Below are 24,784 nucleotides of genomic sequence, written 5' to 3' on the forward strand. Positions count from 1 at the left end.
GACTAGAGCATACTTCATTGCAAGTAGCTCTTTGTCATGAGCTGGATAGTTCTTCTCTGCAGCTTTGAGCTGGCGAGACTCAAACGCGATCACGCGTTCACGCCCTTCGGCGTCTGCTTGTAGTAAAGCACAATCGATTGCAAAATCGGAGGCGTCACAGACGACGCTAAACGGACTATCCGGGTCCGGTAGCGCAAGGATCGGAGCCTGGAGAAGACTCTCCTTCACAGCCTCAAAGGCTCCGTCGTGCTCGACGTTCCAGCACCATGGTGCGTCCTTCTTAAGGAGATCTGATAATGGCCGAGCCATCTCCGCGTAGTTCGCGCTGTACTTGTGCATGTAATTGGCTAAGCCTAGCCACTTGCGTAAGTCTTTTTGGTTCTTGGGAACCGGCCAGTCCACGATGGCCTTGGCTTTGACAGGATCTGCCCTTAAGCCACGCTTCCCAATGAAGCACCCGAGGAAAGGTATTTCCTCCGCGCCAAAGACGCACTTATCCAAGTTGGCATACAGCTTATTAGTGCGCATGCACTCGAGCACCGCTCGCAAGTGGTCAATGTGGTTTTCCACGTCTGACTTTCCGTGCTCAGCACGACTATGGACGAATATATCGTCAAAGTACGTTTGAGCGTACGCCCGGTGGGGCCTAAACAACTGCGTCACAAGACGATTGAACGTTGCTGGTGCGTTCGACAGCCCCTGAGGCATCACCAGCCACTCCCAGAGCATACCGCTCGGAGTACTCACCGCTGTCAGCGGAATGTCGCTCGCTCTCATGAGCAATTGGAAGTAGCCATCGACCAAGTCGAGCACGCTGTACAACGTACAGCCTACCATGTTGTTCTGCAGAACATCCTTGCGAGGAATCGGCGTTTGCGCCGGGATAGTGGCCGCATTTAGCTTGTTAAAAGCATGAACAACGCGCCACTTGCCATTCGGCTTTCTGACACAGAACGTGGGTTTCGAGTGCGGAGACTTACTCTCACGCACCATCCCTGCCTTGTGCTTCGCACGGAAGAATGCGTCAATGACGTCACACTGCTCTCTCGGCAAAGGCCATTGCCTTGTTACGCAGTATTTGGTTCCAGGAACCAGGTCAATCTCATGACACACGCTTCGATCCGGAGGCAGGCCCGTCGGTGGGTCTTTTGAGACAACGTCTCCATACTCCTTCACCACCGGGTAGAAGGGATCCGAAGGATCTTTGAGGATCGCCGATCCACTTCTTGCGCTCAGCGCCTTCTTGGTGTCCTCTAGGACCGCGTCGTTCACGACGGATGAGGAGTTCAACTCCTCCTCAGGTCCCAGCAGGACCACCTCGGCTAGCTCGCCTGCCTTCAAGGCTTCGCCGAACTCGGCAATGGACATCTCGTCCAGCTCTAGCAGAGCATCTGCAGCGGGCAGAGTGTCAAGGCTGATATCGCCTTCTACCTCCCCCGTCACTCCGTTCACGAGTGTATACAGCTGTTCACAGCAATCACGTGGAGCATCACCGCTCGTCACGTTGGACACATCGTCCGACGTCGAAGACGTCACAGACGCCCTGCGTCTTCTTCTCCTCTCCCTCCGCGACCGAGCCCGGCCGGATGAGGGCGGTGTGGCGACATCTCCGTCACCACCACCGGGTGCAGCAGCACCATCACTCCTCGAAGAGGATACAGTGTCTCGCAAGACACTCGGCTGAAAGCCAAGAGGTTCTTGACCTTCACACAGTGAGCTAGGTGTCATTTCACCTGCATCTCCTGGGCCACGCCCATGATGCCTCGACTCGCAGTCGACCGCGACCCTCGGGTCACGCAGCGGTAGGTCATCGACCAGATTCATACCACTCAGTGGATTACGCGCCACTCCGCGCTCGTCCTCACCAGGACCCAGCAGTTGGTCATTGACCTGACCTGCACCGCTCAGCGGATAACGTGCCGCACCACGTACGCCCTCAGGGCAAACAGCAACCTCGTTGCTAACAATTTCGGACATACCAATGTCCAGCACTACGGCCGCCTCGGCCTCGTGCTCGCGCCAAAAGCGCTTCTGCTTCCTAGCAGAGGTGGGTTCATGACTCACCAAAGCTCCACTAGGGGCAGGGTGCGACGCACCCAGCGTTTTCGACTTCCAGTCGATCCATGGCTCATGGCGTTCCAGCCATGCCATGCCAAGGATGAGGTCATACCTCGCATTCAGGTCTAAGACTAAACAGCGTTTCACGCTATCGAAGTTCTCAAACTTCACTCCCAGGTCGACAGAGACCCTCGACACAGGTTACCAGTGTCCCCGGCGGGAGACGGACAGAGATCATATCTCTCGTTGGCACTTCCCAGTGCCTCAGCATACAGCTGACTCCCTTCCAGGGTGGAGCGACGGGCGTAGTTGCCCGAGGCTCCCCAAGTCAATCAAGACTCTCCATGGGCTTTGCAAAGCCCTTCACGTTCGCTTGAACGACCAGCAAGCCCGGCTTGCACACACTCTTTTCGTAAGAGAGCTCAGCTCTCTTCGGGGCTGAGCCCCGTTGCCCTCTACCTCCTCGAGGCACAACAGAACTCAGTTCTTCCCCAGTAGGCCGCCCCGCGCCTACTGGGAATTGCCGTTTCCCGGCGATGACCCGGAGGGCTGGCTCGCCGAAGCCACGCGCTTCTTGCGCAGAGGGCAATATGCCTTTAAGTGCTTAGTGCTATTGCACACAAAGCTTTGGCGAATGCCCGGCACGCTGCTCCGCAGCAAGAAGCTCCGCTTCTTCATCTTCAGCATAGCTGAGGTCCATCGGCTCTAAACCGCTCGAAGAGCTTGCGCTACTAGCGCTCCAGCCAGGTCGAGCCGACCTGAAGTTGTGCTCGGCATTTAATGCCACATTCACCGCCTCTTCGAAAGAGTTAGGGTGTACACGGAACACTTCCGTTCGAGCTGCGCTCACACGAAGTCCCTCCATGAACACGGTCACACTGACCAGTTCCGGAAAAGGGTCCGCCGCCATTCCGGCGATAAGAGTTCTCAACTCCTGGACATAGTCCAATAACTCCTTCTTACCCTGGCGGGTCGCAAGGAACTTCGACCGGACACGGTACGCCTGATTAGGCGGCGCGAACACGCGCGAAAGCTGTTGCTTCAGCTGATCCCAAGGGGAAAATGCAGCGTCAACAGACGTGCCGCACGTTAGTGCCCATTCGCGAGCGCGACCTCCAAGCCTGGAGATAGCCAGCGCCACGCGCTGATGCTCAGACTGGAGCAGGGCCGATCCCATGGCCATCTCGACCTCACGGGGCCAGAGAAGGAGATTCTCTCCATCCTTCCCCTCGAAGGTTTTTACGCTCACCATGAGCGGTTTCAGTCTCATAGACTCTTCACGCGTCATCGACGCCGCCGCCGTTGCGGCGCTCATCTTCTCTTGGACATGCTCCAAGAGCGCGTTCCCGTAGCGGGAGAACGATTCCAGCCTGGCAGTGACCGCCTCTGGACCTTGCGATGCAAGATGAGCCACGCCCTCCGGGCCAAGCAAGGACATAAGCTTAGTAAGCGCGTCCTGCTGCGCCGGGGGCAAATTCGCGAACACGGGGTGTTCCATCCTCGCAGAGGATATAGTCAACCGACTCAGGAGCGGGATTGACTACAAGTGCTACCAAGTGCAGCGGGGCTGCCGTAGCTTTAGCGTCAGAGGAAGACGTTCGACTCAAAGAGTCACCAATACTAAGTTCCTTATCCAAAGGAACTTACAGCCCAAGACCAGGGCTCAAAGTTAATACCTTAACCTTTATGCTTCAAAACCCGAAGTGTTTTATTTCCTATTATTGCGGCCAAGCCGCCTAGGGGTAAATGTATCTCTTTAACTATCTAGCATAGTTAAACCCAATCAAATGCATAACGTGTGGCTTTCAGCCAACGTACTGAGAGACCTTGTTAACTCTCCAACTTATGTACGGAGAGTTTGTTAACTCTCCGGGTACTTCGTACCCCTGTGTGTTCCACACCATGTAGCCCCGTTACACCATCAGTCAAGTCCAGTGGCTGGGAAAGGAGAACTCCGATTTTTCGTCCCTTTCAAGAGTCTCTCTTGCACCCAATACACAGTTATCACAGGAATCTCGGGAGAGACAGGACCGGAGGTCCAGGTACCGACGGTCAGTCTTCTGGTTCATTCGGCAATTTGCCTCGACCTCAGACGCTACCCTTGGCACCCTCCCTCTTCGTTACCCCAGTATGAGCACTCCGCGCGGAAAGGCGCCTCGCAGACTCAGGGCCGTCTGGAGCGTCGAGTCATCGGACTCCGACGGCTCTTCTTCTGACGACACTCCGGCCGACGAGCGCTTCTGGGTTCTCATGCGTGACGTCCTCGCCGCGAACGCCAGCTCCATCGGACTCGAGCTACTGGACGACATCGCTGCCGCGATCTTGGACGACACGGGGAAGGCCGCGGACGCATTGACGGGGCCGATAGTGATCATGCCTAGACCGTCTCGGCAACCGACTCGCGGGAAGCCACCTCGGCACCCACGCTTCACGCAGGACGGTCGATGTCCGCTTAAGCGCATCAGCACCGGCTCGACGAAGAGGAAGACGATTACGGAGAGCCCTCTCTCCGGTAAGAAGCGTCTGAGTCACCCGTGGTCTTCGTTCGTGCTGCCTTTTAAGTTGTCGGACACGACTCCTTCTCCAATTGTCGACGACCTGAAACGGGTTTATTACGAGGCGGCCGAGCTTGGTCAAGAACCGTACCAGTTAGCGTATCCGTGACCGGGTTCGCACTTGTGGTACAACCAGAACGAGTACACACACGTGCACGCTTCTCACTGGCGTTCCTGGAATGAGAACTGTTCCAAGTTCTGGGACTGGCAGACGAACGTTCCGTTGAAGACCTCCAACCCTCAGACTCAGCGACGCAAGACTAAGATGGCGGCGGTGGTTGTACGCGTCTGGTTTCTGAGTATTTGCATCGAGACCTGGGGCTACTTCGGCTTCCTCCGTTTATTCGAGAGCTGCGCGCACCGACGCCGCCTTATGTGGATGGGAGGACAGCCTGGTCGGAACGCTCCAGACGCCAAGTCCTACAACGGCCCGGTCATCGACAACTTGTCCAAACGCTACTCGCGTGACTCGGGAGCGTACTCGCGTAAAGTGAAGAACGCTCTTAAACCGTGTCGGATCGATGAGGGAGGTTTCACGATCATCACGGATTTGTTGGAGCACACTGGAGCCCATGACCCAAACAGCTCGAATCCGGACAGTCAGCTCACGAACCGTGCTTTAGCTCTCGTTCTGCTGGACATGAAGTCGAAGGAGGATCACGAACCTCATTGGGTTGGAGATCGCTCGAAGGGGGTCTGGCATACGCTAAGCCACTGCCCTCTCCTTCAGAAGATTTGGCCAAGCGCTCGCGCGAACGGGAGAAATGAGCTCTTCGGACACCCAGAGTAACCCCGCTAGATTCGTCAGAAGCGGACTCGGCGGGATACGCGGCGTATGAGCGTACTGACGGCACTTACACGGCGGTTTGGGAAGAAGCGAGTAAGGAAGGGTCGGCTTACGAAGAGGATAAAGCCGAGATTGACTCCGAAGAACTCCGTCCCGTTAAAAAAACGCTGCATCTGTCTTCTTGTTCCGACGAGAGTTCGGAGGACGACAAGCGCCCCAACAAGCGTCTGCAGCTCTCCCACAAGCCTCTGAAGTCAAAGGAGCGCGCGAAGCGTTCCCGTTCCCCGTCTCGCAGTTCTAACTTCCTGAAGTAGTCTCGTGTAAGCTCGTCGCGCAAGCGGTCCCCTTCACCTTCACGCACTAAAGACAAGTTCGAAGCGCGCGCTGCTTCGTCAGAACGTTCGGTCTCTCCCCTGCAGTCACGATCGAAGTCCTCAGTGCGCAAGAAGTCTCGTCGGTCACGTTCGGAGGAGCGTTCTGCGTCCCGGTAGAAGTCTCCGACGAAGCCCTCGGCCACCAAGGCGAGTAAGGAGCCCAGACGGGACAAGGTAAGGTCACCTTCGCACGCGAAGGGAAGTAGAGCCATTCCGACAAACCATCCGACGGCAAAACGACGACTTCCCTGTCAGCTCCAGCGTCGCGGGACGGTACGCGTAAGCGGTCGCAGTCGCGTTCGGCGTCTTCTTTGAAGAAGGCAGTGTCTCCTAAGGGACGCTCGGCCTCGCGGTCTCCGTCAGCACCTCGGAAGTCGAGCTCCCCCGGGAGAGCATTCTGCTCCCAATTCGCCGACTAAGCGATCCGACCAAACAGCCCAACGTAAGGCCGTCGAGATGTTAGTGATTCGTACGAGTCCAGAGCCGTTCCCACTGGATGAGTGTAGGAGTAGTGGTATCGTCTTTTTAAGTTTTCTTTTTTCACCACGATTCATTCCCCATTTGTTGTTTTCGTTCTTCCTCCTGAAATCGCGGTAAAATTGGTTTCTTTTCGGTAGGTAGTAGATCAGCCTCTTGTAATGTAGAATCCAAAAATATGCAGAGTCGTAAGAAGTGTTCTTCAGGACACTTCCGAGGAGGGCGGGACCGCGAACTTACCCTGGCTCAGTGGATCGACCCGTCACGACTCCCTTCTCCTAGAAGAGTAGCTCTTCTTCATCTACAGCGGCGTTAGCATCTTCTAACCGCGCGCTGCGTCGTAGCTCAGGTAGGCCTTCCTCACGACGACAGGTCTCTTCGAACGCCTTGATCAGAGCGGCGTAGGTGGGCAAGAGAGTGTTTCGAGGTCTTCAAAGAGTCTCGTAGGTAGCCAACAACACCAGGAACTGCTCTTCTCGGTTCTTTTTGCGTCGGACGATTATGTCAATCACGAAGCAGGGAACCCCAGTCAGGGCTGTTTCTTCCCCTTCAATCAGGAGTCTCTCCACAAAGCTAGTAGACGGGAGGTCTTCTTCCGATAAAGGTCCGTCGTCGTCAACACCCGGACTCGTCTGGACTCCATCAGGTACTTCGGAAGGGGACGGTCGGCTCCACCGCCCTTGGAAACGTTTCAACCTATTGACGTTAATAGTCACGACTCGGTTGGGGTGAGAAGGGATGGCCACTCGATAGGAGCTCTCTCCCACAGTCGTGACCACACGGTACGGACCATGCCACGCGAAAGCGCGTTTCTTCGTGGTCTTCTCCCCGCGACGAGCTCAAGAGTACTGGTAGGCCCACACCGGGTCTCCTTCCTTGAACTTAATCGGTACCTGGCTGCTCAGTTGTTGCTCGTGTCTGCCCTGGGCCTTCAAGAGTTGGCGTTCTACTAATCGTCTCGTATCTCGTAGAGATAAGAATAGCTTTCGTCGGTAACTAGCGACTTCGTTACTCTTCCACCCGTTGTTCGTGTTGAGGAACGCGAGGTCCAGGGGTAACACCGGGTCCCGACCATACAGGCTGAAGAACGGTGAGTCTTAAAGGGCTTCGTGATAAGACGAACGAATAGTACTCGGGGAAGGTATAATTCCCAGTCGTTTTAAGCCTCGTTGACGTACATCTTTAGCATCCCGATCAGCGTACCATTGAAGCGTTCGACTAGCCCCTGCGTCTGAGGGTGATAAGCAGCTCCAAACCACTTCTTGATCCCGAGTGTTTTGTAGAAGGATCGTGCCAAGTTCGAGATGAAGTTGGATCCTTGGTCGCTCCGTAGTTTCTCAGGAACTCCGTGCCGCGAGATCACTTCGCTCACCATAATTTCCACGAACGTTACAGTGTCTAAGCGGGCCACACGGAACACTTCGACCCATCGAGTAAAGTAGTCGGCGAAGACGAGTATGAACTTGTTGCCTCGAGGAGTAGCCACTAAGGGACCTATGGCATCGACCACCAGTAGAGAGAAAGGTCCGGATACTTCTTGTATTGGCATTCGCTGCATCCGGCCATTTCTCCAAGGGCGATAGCCTTTACCACTGCCGCAAACGGTGCATTCTCGAACATATTCGGCCACATCCTTCTTCCAGCCGTGCCAGTAAGCGTGCTTGCGCACTTTGTCGAGCGTCTTAGTAACCCCGACATCCGCGGTAAGTACATCCTTATGACAGTGATGCAGTACGGTTGATATGAAAGGCAGGGGAATCACAGGTACTTCAAGAGTAGACGCGGGTCTAGCACGAGCCTTCAGGTGCACGCGAAGCATGAGCACTCCGTTCTTCACCGAGTAATTAGGGGCCATCAGCAGGATTTTAGTGCGCATTTGAGGGTCCAGAGCTAGAGCTCCATCGCTCAGGAACGCTATCATAGCTTGGATCCAAGGTGTCCTCTTCTGCTCTTCCACGAAGCGAGTCTGTTGTAAACCGAACACAACAACTGGGGACACCAGGAGTTGGTCAGTAACCTCTTCCTCGTCGGGAGACGCTACGGGTCCAGATCCGCCCGCGTCCTCGGGCAAGGGCTCTGAAGGGAGCAGAGTCGAGTCGAGAGGCGCAGTCTCCCCGACTTCGACAGTGCTAGGGGGGCTTGTCAGCATCGTTGAGTAGCTCCGCCATAGCGATAGCATTGATGGTTTGGGTATGGAGTCTGGACAGACCATCCACATGACCCATAGCAGTACCTGGCTTGTGGAACACTTTGAAGCGTAACTGAGACAAATCCATGGCACATCTATCGAGTTTAGCGTTACTCGTGCGATTGGTCTCGTTGAAGGCCCACGTTAATGCTTTGTGATCCGTGTACAGGTCGAGCTCGCAGCGATCCAGGTAGCAGCGGAACTTGCGTGTGGCCCATACGATGCCCCCAGCACTCGATCTCCGAAGTACCGTCCTCCTTATGGACCCAGTTCTTCTCGGAGCGAGCTAGTAGCTTGCTCGCATAGGCTACGACTCTCTCGCGCCCATCCACGGTTTGCATCAAGCACGCTCCCACAGCGAGTTTAGAGGAGCCCACATATAGATGGAAACGCTTTGAAGTGTCGGGATACACCAGGATAGGAGGTTCCACCAGCTTACGCTTTAGTTGCAGGAAAGCGGCTTCGTAGGCTCCCTTCATCTTGAGCCGTTCGATTGGATTCGATATGGCCGCGTATCCCGGGATGTACCGCCTGAAGTAACTAGTCAAACGCCAGAAACGCTCTCACAGTGTGCCAGTTGTGTGGTCTTAGTACGTTCATCACTGACTTGACCTTCTCGGGGTTGGTCAAGATGTCCGAAGGAGTGACGATGTGTGCCAAGAACGCTACTTGGTCACGTGCCCACTTACACTTCTTCATCTTGAGCTTGAACCCAGCAGATCGGAACCGTTCTAAGACTTGTTTTAGTCGCACTAGGGGAGTAGAAAAGTCTTCACTGAAGACCACGCAGTCGTCGAGGTACACCAGACAATGCCGCCACATAAGGTCGATAAGCACAGTTTCCATCAGTCGTTCGAAGGCCGGTACGGCATTGCACAGTCCGAACGGCATCACGAGCCACTCGAAGAGGTCATATTTGCAGGTGAAGGCAGTCTTTTTCACGCTATCTGCTGCCATCGGGACGTTCCAGTAGCCGGACGCTATGTCCATAGTAGAGAACAGTTTGGCGTTTCCTAGTACATCTCGAATATCGTCAATGAGCGGCATCTAGTAGCAGTCCTTGATGGTGACAGCGTTCAGTCTCCGATAGTCAATGCAGAACCTTATTTCGCCGTCAGGTTTGCGGGTCATAAGCACCAGGCTGGCCCAAGGGCTAGAAGAGGTTTCGACGAACATGTCCTTGGACGGTTGGAGGAACTCCGTGAATATTCTCTTCGGTTCGCTCCCCAATTTGGACTCGTCCAAGTCGACTCGGAGCTCCTCCTGGAGTACTCGGTCCAGTCCAGGCACGGATTCTTGAGCGACTTCGGTCGCAATACTAGATGCGCTAATGGCTGAGTGGACCCACAGGTCCTGAGCTCTTCGGTCCATGGTCAGGGCCTCGCCGGGTAGGGCGGCTTCGTGCTTCATACTCGCAATGGCTCCTTGCAGAAGCGCGGTCTCGGAGATCACCGTCACACTCGCCAATCTAGTGCTTCTCTTGATGACAGTGTCCTCGATAGAGGGGTTGCACACTTCCACATTCACTAGGTCGTTATACATAGTGCACAGAGTCCTAGCAACTTTAATATAGTCATCGAACGCTGTATGCCCTTCTATGAGGACGGTGGTCCCGTCACACAGTTGACCTTGAATCTCCGCATCCACTAGAGCGTGTCCACCAGGACGGAGCCGAATGGTAGATGAGATGCGGGACAGGTAAGATTCCTCCACTCGAGGATATCCCAGAGGGAACACCTCACTCGTGTCTTTTAGCGTAACGAGTATTCTCGTCCAAGTCTACCACGGCGCGGAAGTCCTTGAGAGCGTTGGTGCCCAGGATGGCGTCGACGTGTAGCTTAGGTACGACGACAAACGGTACTCTTCTCTCGACGGAGCCCAACGTCAATGGCAAGTAGATTACTCCTTCGATATCGAGTGCAGACCCGGACACACCGTTCGGACTGCCAACGTAGGGTATGAGAGGGGGGATGGTCAAGCCGAGACGCTTCAATACCCGCCGGTGCACCAGGCACGCTACGGCCCCGGAGTCGATGAGAAGTTCAGCCGGGAGGCTCTCGTGAAACCCCCACGATAGAGCTTCCACGCCCCCACTGATCCGATCACCCGCTTGCCGAGAGGGACGATACCTTCTCCCTCGTTAGTCGACCAGTTCTCGGTAGAGCTCGGTACTCCCACCAGGCCTGGCTTGGGGCGAGGTTCCGGAGCGTCGGCGACGACGTTCACATAGCCGTACAATCCGTTTTCCTTATCCCGGGAAGAACAGTTCGGACCGAGGGCTTCAGTACGGTCGTTAAACAGAGAGGAACAGTCGAAACGGACTTGCTTCGGTTTTGGAGAGCACCTAGGCCCAGAACCCTTCCAACGACAGAGTCGACAGGGCGAACCCCTCTCGTGGATCTTCAAGCGTAGTTGATCAGCATCCTTCTCATAGAGATCCAAAATTCTTTTAGTTATTAACTCCTTCGACCGCGAGTCAGTGGGAACAACGAGGCTATCGATCCATTCCTCGGTTCGGGTTAGGAGATCTTGGAGCTTCGTGGGGGGCGGGGAGCTATCTTACTTTTCTTCTTCTAGCGACCCTTCGCCCATACACCCTTCACACCAGTCACATCCACTCGAAGCTTCAGCTTTAACGAGGAAGTATACTGTTCGCCGCACTAAGGCACGCCAAGGGTCAGGCACGATACCTCGATAGTTCAGTAAACCGTACTCGGTTTCGTTGAGGTCAGGGGGCCTCGTCGGAGAACCTCCCAGGGCCAGCGCTATATTATCTTCCACTACAGAGGGGTTCACGGGACACACTCCACTCGGTAGAGAAGGTATCTTCAGCTCCGGGAAGTGCACTATCGTCTTAGGCTCATCCTGCCACGAGAACCTCTTCGTCGAGGTCCCGCCTCCTTCGTCTCTGTAATCGGAGTCGTCCGAAGTCACCTGCCACGTGTCTCCCTAACTGGTGGCTAGGAATCAAAAGAAGAAAATGAGAGTAATTTAAACCGTAAAAACTCTACCTGGACAATACCTGAGTGATAAAACCTGGACAAGAGGGGTGCCGTTTAAAAAACCTCTCGATGCTGTCGACGACTGTTTGTTTCTGGAATAATATGGAATAAGAATTTTCTTCGTCCAGAAATATATTCCAGCTGAATAGCGAAGGACCGCGTTATTCCACTGGAATAAAGTATTGGAATATCGATCGGTAATGTATCCGTCATTTATTCAGATTTTATCCAGATAATCGCTATTTCAAAACTTGCGTTACTAATACCCCGGGCAGGAGCCAAGTAGAGTGCTAAAGCTGCGCAATATTTTTTTCTCGTGTCGATTCCCCGGTGTGTTGCTATCGCTGCTTGATGTATCCACGCCAAACGATGCCATCCATAGCATTTAGGGGGTCATGTGGTGCAGCGTCGAATTTGCAACACCTACTTGAGAGCGCGTATTTATCCCTTTACCACGATAGATTACCAATAACCATTGTGTATGCTATCCACACCTAATCCAACCGCACACAAGACCAGTTCGAGCACGTCGTATGTTCCGACACAAGGCGCTCGAGTCGATTATCGACCATCGCCATCGCAGTCTCGATTTGTTACTCACCCGCTATCCCGTTGCCGCGGTTCCTGTTTCTATCGAGCGTTGACACTCGCTCCAGTAGTTCAAACTGGAAGACTCGCGCTTTCTGGTAAATATGTACTCGATTTCCTCTTCTTACCTTGGAGATCAATGCGGGGGCACTCCGTACGCGATCAACATTGCTCGGGACGACAGTTGCTCCATCGAGACGTGCTCTCCCAGTAGCAACACTTCTAGCGCCGACATGAGGACCATCGAATGCGCTACAGACTACATACAGGCCACGCGAGACAAGTTCGGTAGTTCCCCATATATTATCGAGCTGGTTTATGGAAACGAAAACTGCTCCGACTTCAGAACGGGTTACGGGTACCCTGCCTCGGGGACGTGTGCCGGAGGTTACACTGCGAATGACAGCTACTACGTGATTGCCAGTCTCAGGAAAGACGGCTCTGCTTCACTTGAACTCTTTCCCGATCGCTCGTGTTTATCCGAGTCGCTGTACTTGGTTGAAAGCGGAGACAAAGAAGCAGTCATAACGCACGAGTGTGACGCCAATTGGTTCAGATGGTACAGCAGCAGCGACGGCGGAGATGCCAGTGGAAGCATGTTAACATCAGGTTCAACATTAGAATACAACTCCAGTACCGCTCTAAGCAACGGTGACATCCTTGGGATTGTTCTAGGTAGTTTTGTCTTCTTGACCGTGCTCCTCGCGGCGGTTTTTTTTCGACAGCGACAAAAATTAAAGTTGGACGCCTCCACCATCCAAAGTATGAGTGGAGTTAGTGCTGCGTCTCTCGAGGCAGCCATTCGTGGACAGACCGGGCTTTGGAACGACGATATCATCACAGCCAAGAGGATACCGAGAGACAAAGTGCAGACGGAGAAACTGATCAGCCGAGGCTCGTTTGGTGAAGTGTACGCTGGGGTTTTCAATGGCCATCAAGTGGCCGTCAAGATGCTGCTTTCTGCCTCTAGAGACAACATCACATTGGTCAGCGAGTTCTTAGCTGAAGCCAAGATGACTGCGACGATGGATCATCCGCATATCGTGTCTTTTGTTAATGTCGCATGGGATTCCCTCACTGATCTCTGTGTGGTACTTGAGTACATGGATGGAGGGGAACTACGCTCGTTACTTAACACCTACCTAGAGTCGAAAACCCCCGTAGATTTTGACCGAGAGAAGGCAACCATTGCTCTCTTCAAGTGTGCCACTCACTCACTTACTTGCCCTCTTTGATGCCACCAGTTATCCATAGAGACCTCAAGTCTCGCAACATTCTTCTGGATAGCAGAATGAAGGCGAAACTGTCCGACTTTGGAATCTCTCGCGAGCGTCTTGACCGCACAATGACTGCGGGTGTGGGGGCTTCACTGTGGATGGCACCTGAAGTCATGCTGGGCGAGCATTACGACGACAAGGCCGATATGTTTTCCTTTGGTGTGGTGTTATCGGAGCTTGACGTCCATTCACTGCCGTACGCTCGTGTCAAGAAGGAGAATTTGGACTCAAATGGTCGGGAAATGATAGACTCAATTCTGTTACAGAAGGTGGCGCTGGGGGCTTTGCAAGTCGAATTTTCCAATCCAAAACCGAGATCGATTGGAGAAGAGAGCGCGTAATAATCACAGATAAAAATGGTCATTTCACAGAGGGTGCGTCAATTTCACAGATCGTATGTAACCTTCACAGGACATGCCTCCTTTTCACAGACCGAGGATCCCATCTGCCTCAAGGGAATTTGTTACTTAACTTCATTAACAAAACAAAAACTAAACTAGTAATAAAAAGGAAGTCACAATCCAACATTCACCGCAGTGTTATACGTACATATCGATAATCGAGATAGCGCCGCTGTTCGTGGTGTGTGCTGCTCTCACCTGCGGTTGCCTCCTGCGCCTTGCCGAAGGTGCGGGACTGTCAGCAAGGGCACCGCTAAGTCTTCGCCAACCAGTAGAAGACATTCGACCTCTAGGACGTCGCATGCGAAGACCAGACGGTGTAGTTTTGCAGAATGTTCGTTGTCTTCCGCCGCCATATCCGATTTGCAACCGCGTGTTATCACTAACCAATCTGAGATACATGCTCCGGAGTGTTCCAAGTTTGCAATACAATCGATTCGGAACCTACTGACAGCAAGAAAACGCTATACTACCTAGATACATCGGTATTCAAATATGAGGCCGATTTAGATCCTTGGGTATTACGAAGTAATTAATAAATGCGTATAACGACTATTTATAAAAAAATATGTTTTGTGTGTCGTTACGAAACGATTATTTACAAAGTCCTTGTATTCTCCACTAGCTAAAGAAACAAATGAAGTACGAGTGGAACTTTGTAAGCTCCTATGAAAACGAAGTGCAGCTAGAAGATTATCTCGACGCGCAGAAGACATGGTGTAAGAACAAGAGTCAGCTGGAGATATGCAGTGTTTGTGAATACAATCTCGACATTCACTTTATGCGCTATCGGCTTTTCATTTGCTCCGACGAAACTTGCAAGCTGTTAGGGTCGTGTAAGTGGGTCTTGAAAGCTCTGCAGTGTCAGACCACCGATAAAATCAGTGTTTTTCAAAATTCACACCACTTGTCAGTCTCACCTGCATATCGAAAGCCCGGGGATCTGAATTGCGCAATGAAGAGATACATAAGGAGCCAGGCCGAGATCGGATTGAAGCCGGCCGCAATAATGCACAAAATGGCTATTGATTTGGGGCTGCCGCAGACCAATCCTAAAACACTTCTACCAAAAGTACAGTGTATGCAACTACAGAAACAAAAGTAAAGTGGACAATGATTTCGTCGATGTGATGGTTGCAAACGCTGTTAAACATCGTTTTCGAGATGGCTGCAGCGAAACCACACCATTTACATTTGGATTTTCGCTTGATAGCAATGGAGAAGCTCTAATTGGTAAAGGAACTGAAGATAGCCCTCTAGTTGTTGGGTTTTCGACCAAATCACTGGTCAAGAGACTCGGTCGAGCATCTGAATTTATTTTTCACGTGTATGCCACTTTCAAACTTAACTAGAGGTTTCCCGGTTATAGTTATGGGTCTATCAGATATGTGGAGACAATGTCACCCTGTGGCTTTCCTTTTAGTCTCCGATCTAAAGAGTCCCCAATGGACTCGAGCAATTCGGGTATTGCTGGATTTGTATTACGACATTTCATCACAGAGTGTATCGTTTGGATTCGTGATGATTGATTCAGTTAATGCTCAACGAAATGCATTTGAAAGTGTGGCTGGTGCTATTCTCGCTTCAGATAAGCAGCCAACGTACTTGATGTGTTTCTTTCACGTGATGTCAAATGTTAGAAAACATACCGTGGGGTTCTCGGAGGCAAACAAGAGAACTGTATACAGAGATGTATACCAAATTCACTACGCGCGAACCTTGGTGGATAAACAGAGTCGCATCGACGATGCTCTGGAATCATGGAAAGTTAACACCGACTTGCAGTCATTATCCGAGTTTTTTTCGGCTCAGTGGCTGGAGGGGCGCTACAGTAAATGGCAGTGTGTGGAAACTCCGACTGGAATGGCAAAAACTAACAACCCGTGTGGAAACTTCAATTGTCAATTGAAAAACACTCATTCTATGCGCAGATTACTTCATTTGAACCCTCTTTTCATGGAGTTACTTAAAGTGAGCCAGGCAAGATCAATTTTGACAGCTACTTTTGCGACATCGACACGGGCAGCACCCCACATTATTAGAGACTTCAGAAAATTAAAGAGATAGCGACTTTTAACCATTACTAGTTCAGCTCGCATGAAAATTGCTTTTCTTCTGGAATCGGGGCACAGTATGGGAGAATTTCGTGTTCAACAACTAAAAGGATCTCCTACAGACCCTCAAAAAAAGAAAACAACTGAAGAAGAGATTGAAACCACAACTGACCACGAACTTGAAGCTGAAAAACAGTCTACTTTGGGGTGGATTGTGACAGCTGAGAGCGGACTTTGCGATTGTAGAACTATGTTAAAACTGGGCTCATGTGTTCATCTCATGGCTGTTAAAGACACACTAGGTATTTCGCTCGAAGAAAGATCCGCCCATAGATAAACCTTTCCGGATAAGAGACCCCACAAAAAACGAGGACGCCCAAAAGACGTTGGTCACGCTTTAAGTCTTTCTTAAAAAAACAGTAAAACACCATACGTCTTTGAATCTTTTGAAATTTAAGATGTTGCCAGGCTTTTAAAAGAAGTGAGCTATGAAATCTCCATTCCATGCGCTTTCCCAAAAAATCGAACGGTACCTGTTAAAATAGGTTTATCGAAGTCCTCTGTTGAGGAAGTTTTTGTCATTTCATCTTGTGCGTTTTGAGCGGCCTCCTGATATTTCACGTATGCCGCGCTAATCCGCGACACTGCAAAATTATCGGAAGGTCCATCCGTAATAGGCTCTGGATCAAAACAGGTTATTCCGCTTATAGACGAAAAAACATCACTTAAGCTTTCAGCACGGCGACGTAGGCCTCATCCGCGGTCGTTGCCCTGTCCTTGTACTTGGAAAGCATCACCGCATATTCAGCGCTTTTAATTGCAGCGTCTAACACACCCTTCAAACTACCAGAGTCGTACGCAATACTGAGGCGGACGAGCTCTTCCTTGGATGCTACTTCAAAATTTTCGTGATGAATTTATGTGTCTTTCATCCACATTGCCGGAGTCACATGGAGGAAAATCAGGATCATCAGTAGCAGCCATCATATCTCTTCGAGTCTCGACAGGGAGTGATAGCCAGGCCTCACGTAAGCCGGTACCCCCTCGTCCTACTAGCCATTTCGAATCGGCGATTTTAAGAGGTGCGCCTGTTAGCAGCTTCCGCGCTGAGGCTTGCAGTTTAGCGTAACGATTGCCATCCGTCTCTGCAAACTTCCAAACTGCTTCATGAACAAACATAATTCCGGTCTTTGTATTGAGATCTCTGAGGTAAATTCGATAATGTGATATCTAAAGGAAGATCATTCATCCTCATAGATTGCTATTGATAGTGCATTCAAGATAGCATGAGTACATGGAACATCGATTAGCGTACTTATAGGTTGTACAATTCTGCCGGCAGATATACGCGCACTGTGGCTAGCATAGTGAGACCCAGTACAAATCTGCCGGCACCTTTGACGGACACTTTGACTGGTATACTGACACCAAGTAACAATCTGCCTGTAGTCAGTAGTATAGTGGCAGCAACTACAATTCTGCCGGCAGATATACGCGCACTGTGGCTAGCATAGTGAGACCCAGTATAAATCTTTTAATCTAATACATTTTCTGTATTTGTAGCTGCCCGTGTGGATTAGAGATGCTGGAATTAATAGCTCTGACTGGAATTTACGAAGTTGAGAAAATGTGTAATATTAATAGTATATAAATAATTAAAATGGGAAGTTTGTTAATGTCCTCTTTCTCCAAATTCTAATTCATCATTGATATCTCAGCATTTCCATATGTGATTTGAGAACACAGGGTACCTTTCCATGCGCTCTGTGAAAACAACGTCCTCTCTGTGATTTGACGATTTCCATCTGTGAAAAAGTATTTTTATCATTGGAGAACTAGGCCGCGCGTGCATATCTATTGACCCAACAGAGCGACCGAGCGCAGCAGAGGCACTTTATAGACTAAAGGTGATGTTATCGAAGAAGAGAATTGTATGATCTCCAGCGCATTAATTTATCATCGATTAGCGAAAGTTTGTGGAAACGTACGGCGTGACTTGTTGGGTCCTCTTTGAAGTTGAAGTGGTAGTCAAATACTAAGTAAGGTAGTTTACAGGAAACGGGGATATCATGTACCATAGTTGATGATCCTTGCACTGTAAATGTAGGCATCCGATACCATGGCTGTCCTGAATTCAATACCGTGATAATTGGCAAGACGAAGGTTTTAGTGGCTTGTATCGAGCAGCAAATCGCAAAGGCTATGGATCACTCACAAATTTTGATGTATCCACAATTGATGCTGTGGGTATCCAGGTTCTGAAATTTACGTGACATGCTAACGTACCCTTCTTCTGCCTATTGTAGAATGATTATTGTTCTTCACTGCGTTTGACTTTCAACTCACTTTCGATTTTTCCCCAAGACTGATGAATTGACTTGTCTGGCTGATTCTAGTGCCTTTCGGTGTGCTGTCAGACACGACAGCAAACATGTACGCGATTCGGTCTCACTATACCGGAACGACTTGTGATGGCACGCCGTACAGCGTGACTGCAGACCTGCACTATGAATAAAACCTGCTCTTCTTTCGAGGGCAATGCAAGCACCATAAGCGTCGACATGGTTTCGATAGAGTGCGCGTCAGACTACGTCACAGCAATGCGAGATAAATTTGGGGCCTCCCGTACATTTTGCAGATAAACTTCCAAGATAAAATCTGCTCCACTTTCGCCTTCGGCTACGGGTCCCCCGCTTCTGGCAATTGCGAGAGCTCTTTCAACCAGACAGACAGCTACTATGTCATCGGCAGACTCAACTCCAACGGATCCACCTCAGTGAATTATTTTTCAGACGATCCCTGCCTTTCGGATTCCTGGTTTGCGACACGAAACGCAAGCCAGGAGACCCTATCGAGGCATTCGTGCGACGCCAACCAATTCAAATGGTACAGCAGCAACGACGATAAGGACAACTCTGGCCGCAACGGACTTACGTTAACACCCAATGCTCTCATCGGGGTTGGCTTTGGATTTCTCACCCTCGTGATTGTAAGCGTGACTTTCGTATTTTTCAGACGCTATTTGAAGGTAAAGAGGATTGAAGGACAGTCGAAGTGGCCGACAGGACCGTCCGAAGCTGTGAGCTTAAATAAGGTCGTGTTGCACGGCCAGCATGGACTCTGGAACGACGATGTTATCACGACAAAAAGACTACCAAGGGACAAAATTCTGGTCAAGAAGCTCATCAGTCGAGGGGCGTATGGCGAAGCTCACGCTGGATTATTCAACGGCCACCTAGTTGCCATCAAGAGGTTGCTGCCTCCTTCAAGGGGAAGCCTCGAACCTGTCAACGAATTCCTCGCGGAAGCAAAGATGACCGCTACGTTGGACCACCCTCACATCGTGACATTTACTGGCGTTGCGTGAGAGTCGCTCTCTGACCTCTGTGTCGTCCTGGAGCTCATCGAAGGCAGCGATCTCAGATAACAAATACCAAGCTTCTAAGCGCCCGGTGGGATTCGACAAGCAGAAGATCTCGATTGCGCTCAATGTTTGCCAGGCGTTGACGTATCTCCACTCGCTGTTACCCCCCATTATCCACCGAGATCTCAAGTCGAGAAATGTTCTGCTGGATGGCGACATGAAGGCGAAGCTATCGGACTTTGGAATCTCCCGCGAGCGTCTTGATCGCACTATGACTGCTTGTGTGGGCACATTACTCTGGATGGCCCCAGAGGAGAGAGATACGACGTCAAGGCCGACATGTTTTCGTTCGGTGTCGTCTTGTCGGAGTTGGATGTTCATACGATGCCGTACGCAAGCGTTTCGAGAGAGAGCTTGGTCTCGAACGGGCGTAAGATAGGCGTGGCTCTGTTCCAGAAAATAGCATTAGGAACAGTACAGGTTGAATTTTCGGATTCTAGTCCGCGATGCATTGTGGAACTTGGACGTGCATGCATGAGAATCGATCCAACTGCGCGACCGAGCGCCGCTGAGGCGATGTACATGCTTCAAGTTATCATAGCCCGCATTGAATAGGAAGAAAGTACTCGCGTTCTGGAGCTACAGGTATTTTCGCAACACGTCAAATTTAGTGCATATTATTCAGGTTCACTTGCACGTAATACATGCAGATAGCTTAAGTTTTTGATATCTGGACTACTATCAGAAACAAAAGTTCCGTGGAGGTCCAGAACTGTAGTATTACAGTGACTCTTCGTTTTTCCACTGACACAAAGTATCTATCCGCCATGTTTTCGGATTTCATACGGAAAATTACCAAAACGACCATGTGCTTGCTGGTGGGAGCTCTTGCTGGCATGAATGGTGTAATAAAAGTACCAGCTGGAGGGAAAGTCATATGCTTCACGTGACGACGCTAACAATTCTTTCTTTCCACTCCAGACTTGGTTGTGGCGAGAGCTACTGCTGTTAGCAGGGGCTTGGCACAGTAGTACCGATAAGCCAAGGTGACAGCCAAGATGTACTCGGTTTCTTCTGCTTACTTGGGTGACGGATGTGACGGCACTCCGTACCTCGTTAGCATAACGGAAGATAAGAACTGCACTTCTAGTTCATGTGAAGTGCTCGGCACGTTTGAATCAAGACCTTTTAACGCTAACATGGTGACAAGTGAATGCTCGACGGACTACCTACAGACCACGCGTGACAAATTTGGAAGCTCGCCTTATTTGATTCAACTACTTTATTCTGACGAGAACTGCTCCAATCTCATTATGGGCTTTGGATACCCTGCCACTGGGTCGTGTGTTGGAGCTTACAACGAATCCGACAGTCTCTATGTCATCGCCAACCTCAACGAGAATGGATCAGCTTTGTATCAGGAATTTCTCGCGCGGACTTGCTTTTTCGAGCAGCTTTACATGACAGAACACATCGACGCGAACACTATCGCTGGTCACTCGTGCGACGTTAACTGGTTCCGATGGTACAGTAGTAACGACGGCGAAAGTGTAGTGGGAAAAAAGATTCAACAGCAACGCGAAGTCCAGAAGAAGGTCTCAACACCGACAGCATCATTGGAATTGCTCTCGGTGTAGCAGCGTTATCAACAATGCTCTTGATCGCACTTCTGGCTTACTCACATCGATTGAAGCGCCAAGAGAAAGAAACAACATTGCACTCCACTCGAATAACCGCGCTAGAAGCAGCTAGTCAAGGGCAATCAGGTCTGTGGACTGACCATGTCATCACGTCGAAGAGAATTCCACGAGATAAAGTCGTGACGCTGGAACGCATCAGCAATGGAGCGTTCGGTGTGGTGTATGCCGGCGTCTATAACGGACGGGAAGTTGCGATTAAGATGCTTCTTCCTGCCAGTCGCGAGAAACTGCATCGAGTTAACGAGTTCCTGGCTGAGGCTAAAATGACTGCGACGATGGATCACCCTCATATTGTCTCCTTTGTTGGCGTCGCATGGGACTCCCTATCGGATCTCTGTGTTGTCCTTGAATTCATGGGCGGTGGAGAACTCCGTACACTACTGAACAAGTTCGAAGAGGACAACCATCATGTCGGGTTGGATCGACAGAAACTCAGCATTGCGCTCCAAGTCTGCCACGCCCTTTCCTATCTCCACTCGATGATGCCGTCAGTCATTCATCGAGATCTCAAGTCCCGCAACATTTTACTAGATAGCGAGATGAACGCGAAGCTGTCGGACTTTGGAATTTCTCGAGAACGACTCGGCCGCACTATGACTGCAGGAGTTGGGACTTCTCTGTGGATGGCACCCGAGGTGATGCTAGGCGAGCGCTACGACGACAAAGTGGACATGTTTTCCTTCGGTGTGGTGCTGTCGGAGCTCGATATGCATTCACGACCGTATACCCGAGTGAAGAAGGAGAACTTGGACTCAAATGGCCGTGCAATGACCGAATCTGTGCTTCTCCAGAAAGTGGCGCTAGGACAAGTGCAGGTTGAATTCTCCAAGGCAAGTCCAAGGGCGGTGGTTGATCTTGGTCGAGCTTGCATAGCAATAGACCCAACTCAACGTCCAAGTGCAGCCGAGGCCTTGTATAGACTGCAGACCGTTTTAGCGCGGAAGGTATGTAGAAAAATGTAACTTGAATGCATGTCAATCGGTGTTATTATTTAGCATGCCAAAGATGGTAAACCAAAGATAGTGGCTCGAATATCATAAAAGCCGATCATGCCCGGTCCATATGATGCATTTAGATTTACAGCCGCTCAGATCGTTCTTGTCCAAGTTCGGTTGAGTTTCATATGGCTGTCAATTCTTGGCGGTGGGTAGACTGCTGGTTTCAGCCTTTTTAAAGCCCATGCCAGAAACTTCGCCCCTCGTCTGGTCAATTCAGTCTCGATTTGCCTGATTCTTTCTGTAAGATGGAGCCCGATGCTTCGTCGAGTGCTGCTAACGGGCTTAGTGGCGCTGGCAGCGGCGGTGACAAGTGCAAACAAGATGTTCGCCATACAGGCCACTTACCTAGGGGACCAATGTGGTGGCACCCCGTACGCTATCACGGTCTACGAGGATGAAAACTGTACCGCCACAGCGTGTGATTCGTACGACCTCGACTATGGTTCTCGTGCTATCAACGCCAATATGATGACGAATGATTGCTCCTCGAACTACAGCGAGCTCCTGCTGATCATGCGAGACAAGTTCGGCAACTCCCCGTACCTGCTTCAGAAACTTCACATCGACGAGAACTGTACCGAGTTCGCAATGGCTTTCGGGTACCCAGCAATGGGTGCCTGTGTCGGTGCTTACAACGAGTCTGATGGCCTGTACGCCGTTGCGAGTCTCAACACGAACGGCTCGGCGTCTCTCAAATTGTACCTCGAGAGAACGTGCTTTGCCAACCAACAGTACATGGCGACGTTCGTGTCTCAAGAGGAACTCGCGACGCATTCGTGTACTATCGATTGGTCTCGATGGTACAGTAGTAACGACGCCAAGGCCACGGCAGCTTCGGAACAAGGAAATACCAGGAGTACTCTTAGCTCGGGGGCTCTTGCAGGTATTGGATTAGGAGGTTTTGGCTTTGCAGTAGTGCTTGTTGTCGCTGTCATTGCTCGCAGACGTCAAGCTCGATCTCGAGCACTAGACAGGCAGGATCACTTCGAGTCAAGTATGACCCCTACAACCGTTGACTCGCTCGAGCAGGTTCTTCGAGGACAAACGGGATTGTGGAACGACGACGTCATTACAGCTAAGCGTATCCCGAGGGATAAAGTGCAGACTGAGAAGCTCATTAGTCGTGGGTCGTATGGTGAGGTGTACGCTGGAACGTACAATGAACGGAAAGTCGCAGTCAAGATGTTGCTCCCTGCCATGCGGGGCAGGATCCAACATGTCAAAGATTTCTTAGCAGAAGCCAAGATGACGGCAACGATGGACCACCCGCATGTTGTAGCTTTCATTGGCGTCGCGTGGGACTCATTGTCGGACATTTGCGTCGTTCTCGAGTACATGGACGGAGGAGAGTTACGAGCGTTGCTGGACAGGTACGAGAAGGACAAACACCCGATCGGATTCACCAGAGAGAAGACGACAATTGCACTGGAAGTCTGCCACGCCCTGACTTATCTTCACTCCCTGTCACCGTCGATTATCCACAGAGATCTCAAGTCGAGGAATATTTTATTAAGCAGTGATATGAAGGCGAAGCTTTCGGACTTTGGAATATCTCGAGAACGACTCGACAAAACTATGACTGCTGGCGTTGGGACTTCTCTCTGGATGGCGCCCGAAGTAATGCTTGGCGAACGCTACGATGACAAAGCGGATGTGTTCTCTTTCGGGGTGGTGCTGTCTGAGTTGGACGTCCACTCGTTACCATACGCTAAAGCGAAGAAAGAGAATTTAGACGCGAAGGGCAACCCCATACCCGACTCAATCTTGCTACAGCGAGTGGCGTTGGGCATCGTGAAAGTCGAGTTTTCTGATGCTTGTCCGGAGGCGATAGTAGAGCTTGGTCGAGTGTGCACATCGGTGTATCCGACAGAGCGCCCCACTGCAGCAGAGGCACTGTACAAGCTCCAACTGATTCTTTCGTTAAAAAAACCTTCTCGGACTCAATCGGCTACAGAAGTAAATTAATTAACCAGAAATCATGTGAAGAGCTCGGGAACTCAAGTACAGATATCTTGGTCGCTCTGCCAAGTGGATGAGTTCATACTTCAGAGTAGTATTAATACAGTCTGCACCGCCTAAAGGGACTCTTAATGATATTTTTTGTGAGACGTTGACCTGAACTGCCCCGTGACGCGAATGCGTGATGGGATTCAAGAGAATTGAACAGTAATGGCTTGCAAGCACCTTAAATGTTTGTGCGTGGTACTTCGAACAAGAACGTACCAACAAAATGCCTTTCTTTGCTGTGATCCACTGGTTGAGTCTGGTGTAACCTCGAAGCCCTCGCAGCACCCTTCCAGCGAATCTCAATCCGAATACTTGACCGAGCAATAATCACCAAGCCAACCGCTCCAACAAAAAGTAGCTCTGCTTCATTTCCTTATCTCTCGGGTAGAATCAACTCGATTGAAACGTAAAATGGGGCCCCAATTCCTGTTATGGATCATGTCAACACTCTGTTTCTACCCGTCTGTGACGGCAACAACTTGCGCGACCTTGGCTCGCTACGCTGCCATCACTTGAAACGGCACACCCAACTTCGTCGGTACTACGGATAATAATTCCACCTGCACCACCATCACTTGCTCGGACTACAAGGAGAATACCACCGCTGAGATGATGTTGGTCGCGTGGTACAACAGACTACATCACTCCGATGCGCAGACGTTTCCCGGCACTTCGTACCGGTTGGGTGTAGTATATCAAGACGGTGACTGTAACCATTTCGAGCTCAGCTTTGCAATTTCAGCCTCGGGAAACTGCCTCGGATCCTACTACCGCTACTCGGTTACACCATTGCCAGACTAAACTCGCGTCAATCCAGGATTATAACAACAGTCTCTGTATAAAGGACACTCTTCTCGTTACAATGTATGTGGATAAGTAAACCATTCATGCGACGCTAATCAAGTCAAATGGTACAGCAGCAGTGACGACGACCACCCCCCCCCCCCCTGATTC

General features: G+C 50.9%; 2 protein-coding genes and 1 pseudogene across 2 annotated transcripts; all 3 read left to right on the forward strand.

Moving 5' to 3' along the window:
* Positions 1 to 12,133: 12,133 nt before the first annotated feature.
* PITG_18345 lies at positions 12,134 to 13,647 on the forward strand (annotated as a pseudogene; the record flags this gene model as incomplete).
* Positions 13,648 to 18,322: 4,675 nt separating this feature from the next.
* PITG_18346 (protein kinase) lies at positions 18,323 to 19,128 on the forward strand (the record flags this gene model as incomplete). The annotated part of the gene is made up of 2 exons (XM_002997749.1): positions 18,323 to 18,325; positions 18,400 to 19,128. The coding sequence occupies 2 exons, from the start codon at positions 18,323 to 18,325 to the stop codon at positions 19,126 to 19,128; spliced, it is 732 nt and encodes a 243-aa protein (XP_002997795.1).
* Positions 19,129 to 22,121: 2,993 nt separating this feature from the next.
* PITG_18347 (protein kinase, putative) lies at positions 22,122 to 23,788 on the forward strand (the record flags this gene model as incomplete). The annotated part of the gene is made up of 1 exon (XM_002997750.1): positions 22,122 to 23,788. The coding sequence occupies one exon, from the start codon at positions 22,145 to 22,147 to the stop codon at positions 23,786 to 23,788; it is 1,644 nt and encodes a 547-aa protein (XP_002997796.1).
* Positions 23,789 to 24,784: the final 996 nt, after the last annotated feature.

The sequence above is a fragment of the Phytophthora infestans genome, genomic scaffold (genome assembly GCF_000142945.1).
Source record: "Phytophthora infestans T30-4 supercont1.67 genomic scaffold, whole genome shotgun sequence".
NCBI classification, from domain to species: Eukaryota; Oomycota; class Peronosporomycetes; order Peronosporales; family Peronosporaceae; genus Phytophthora; species Phytophthora infestans.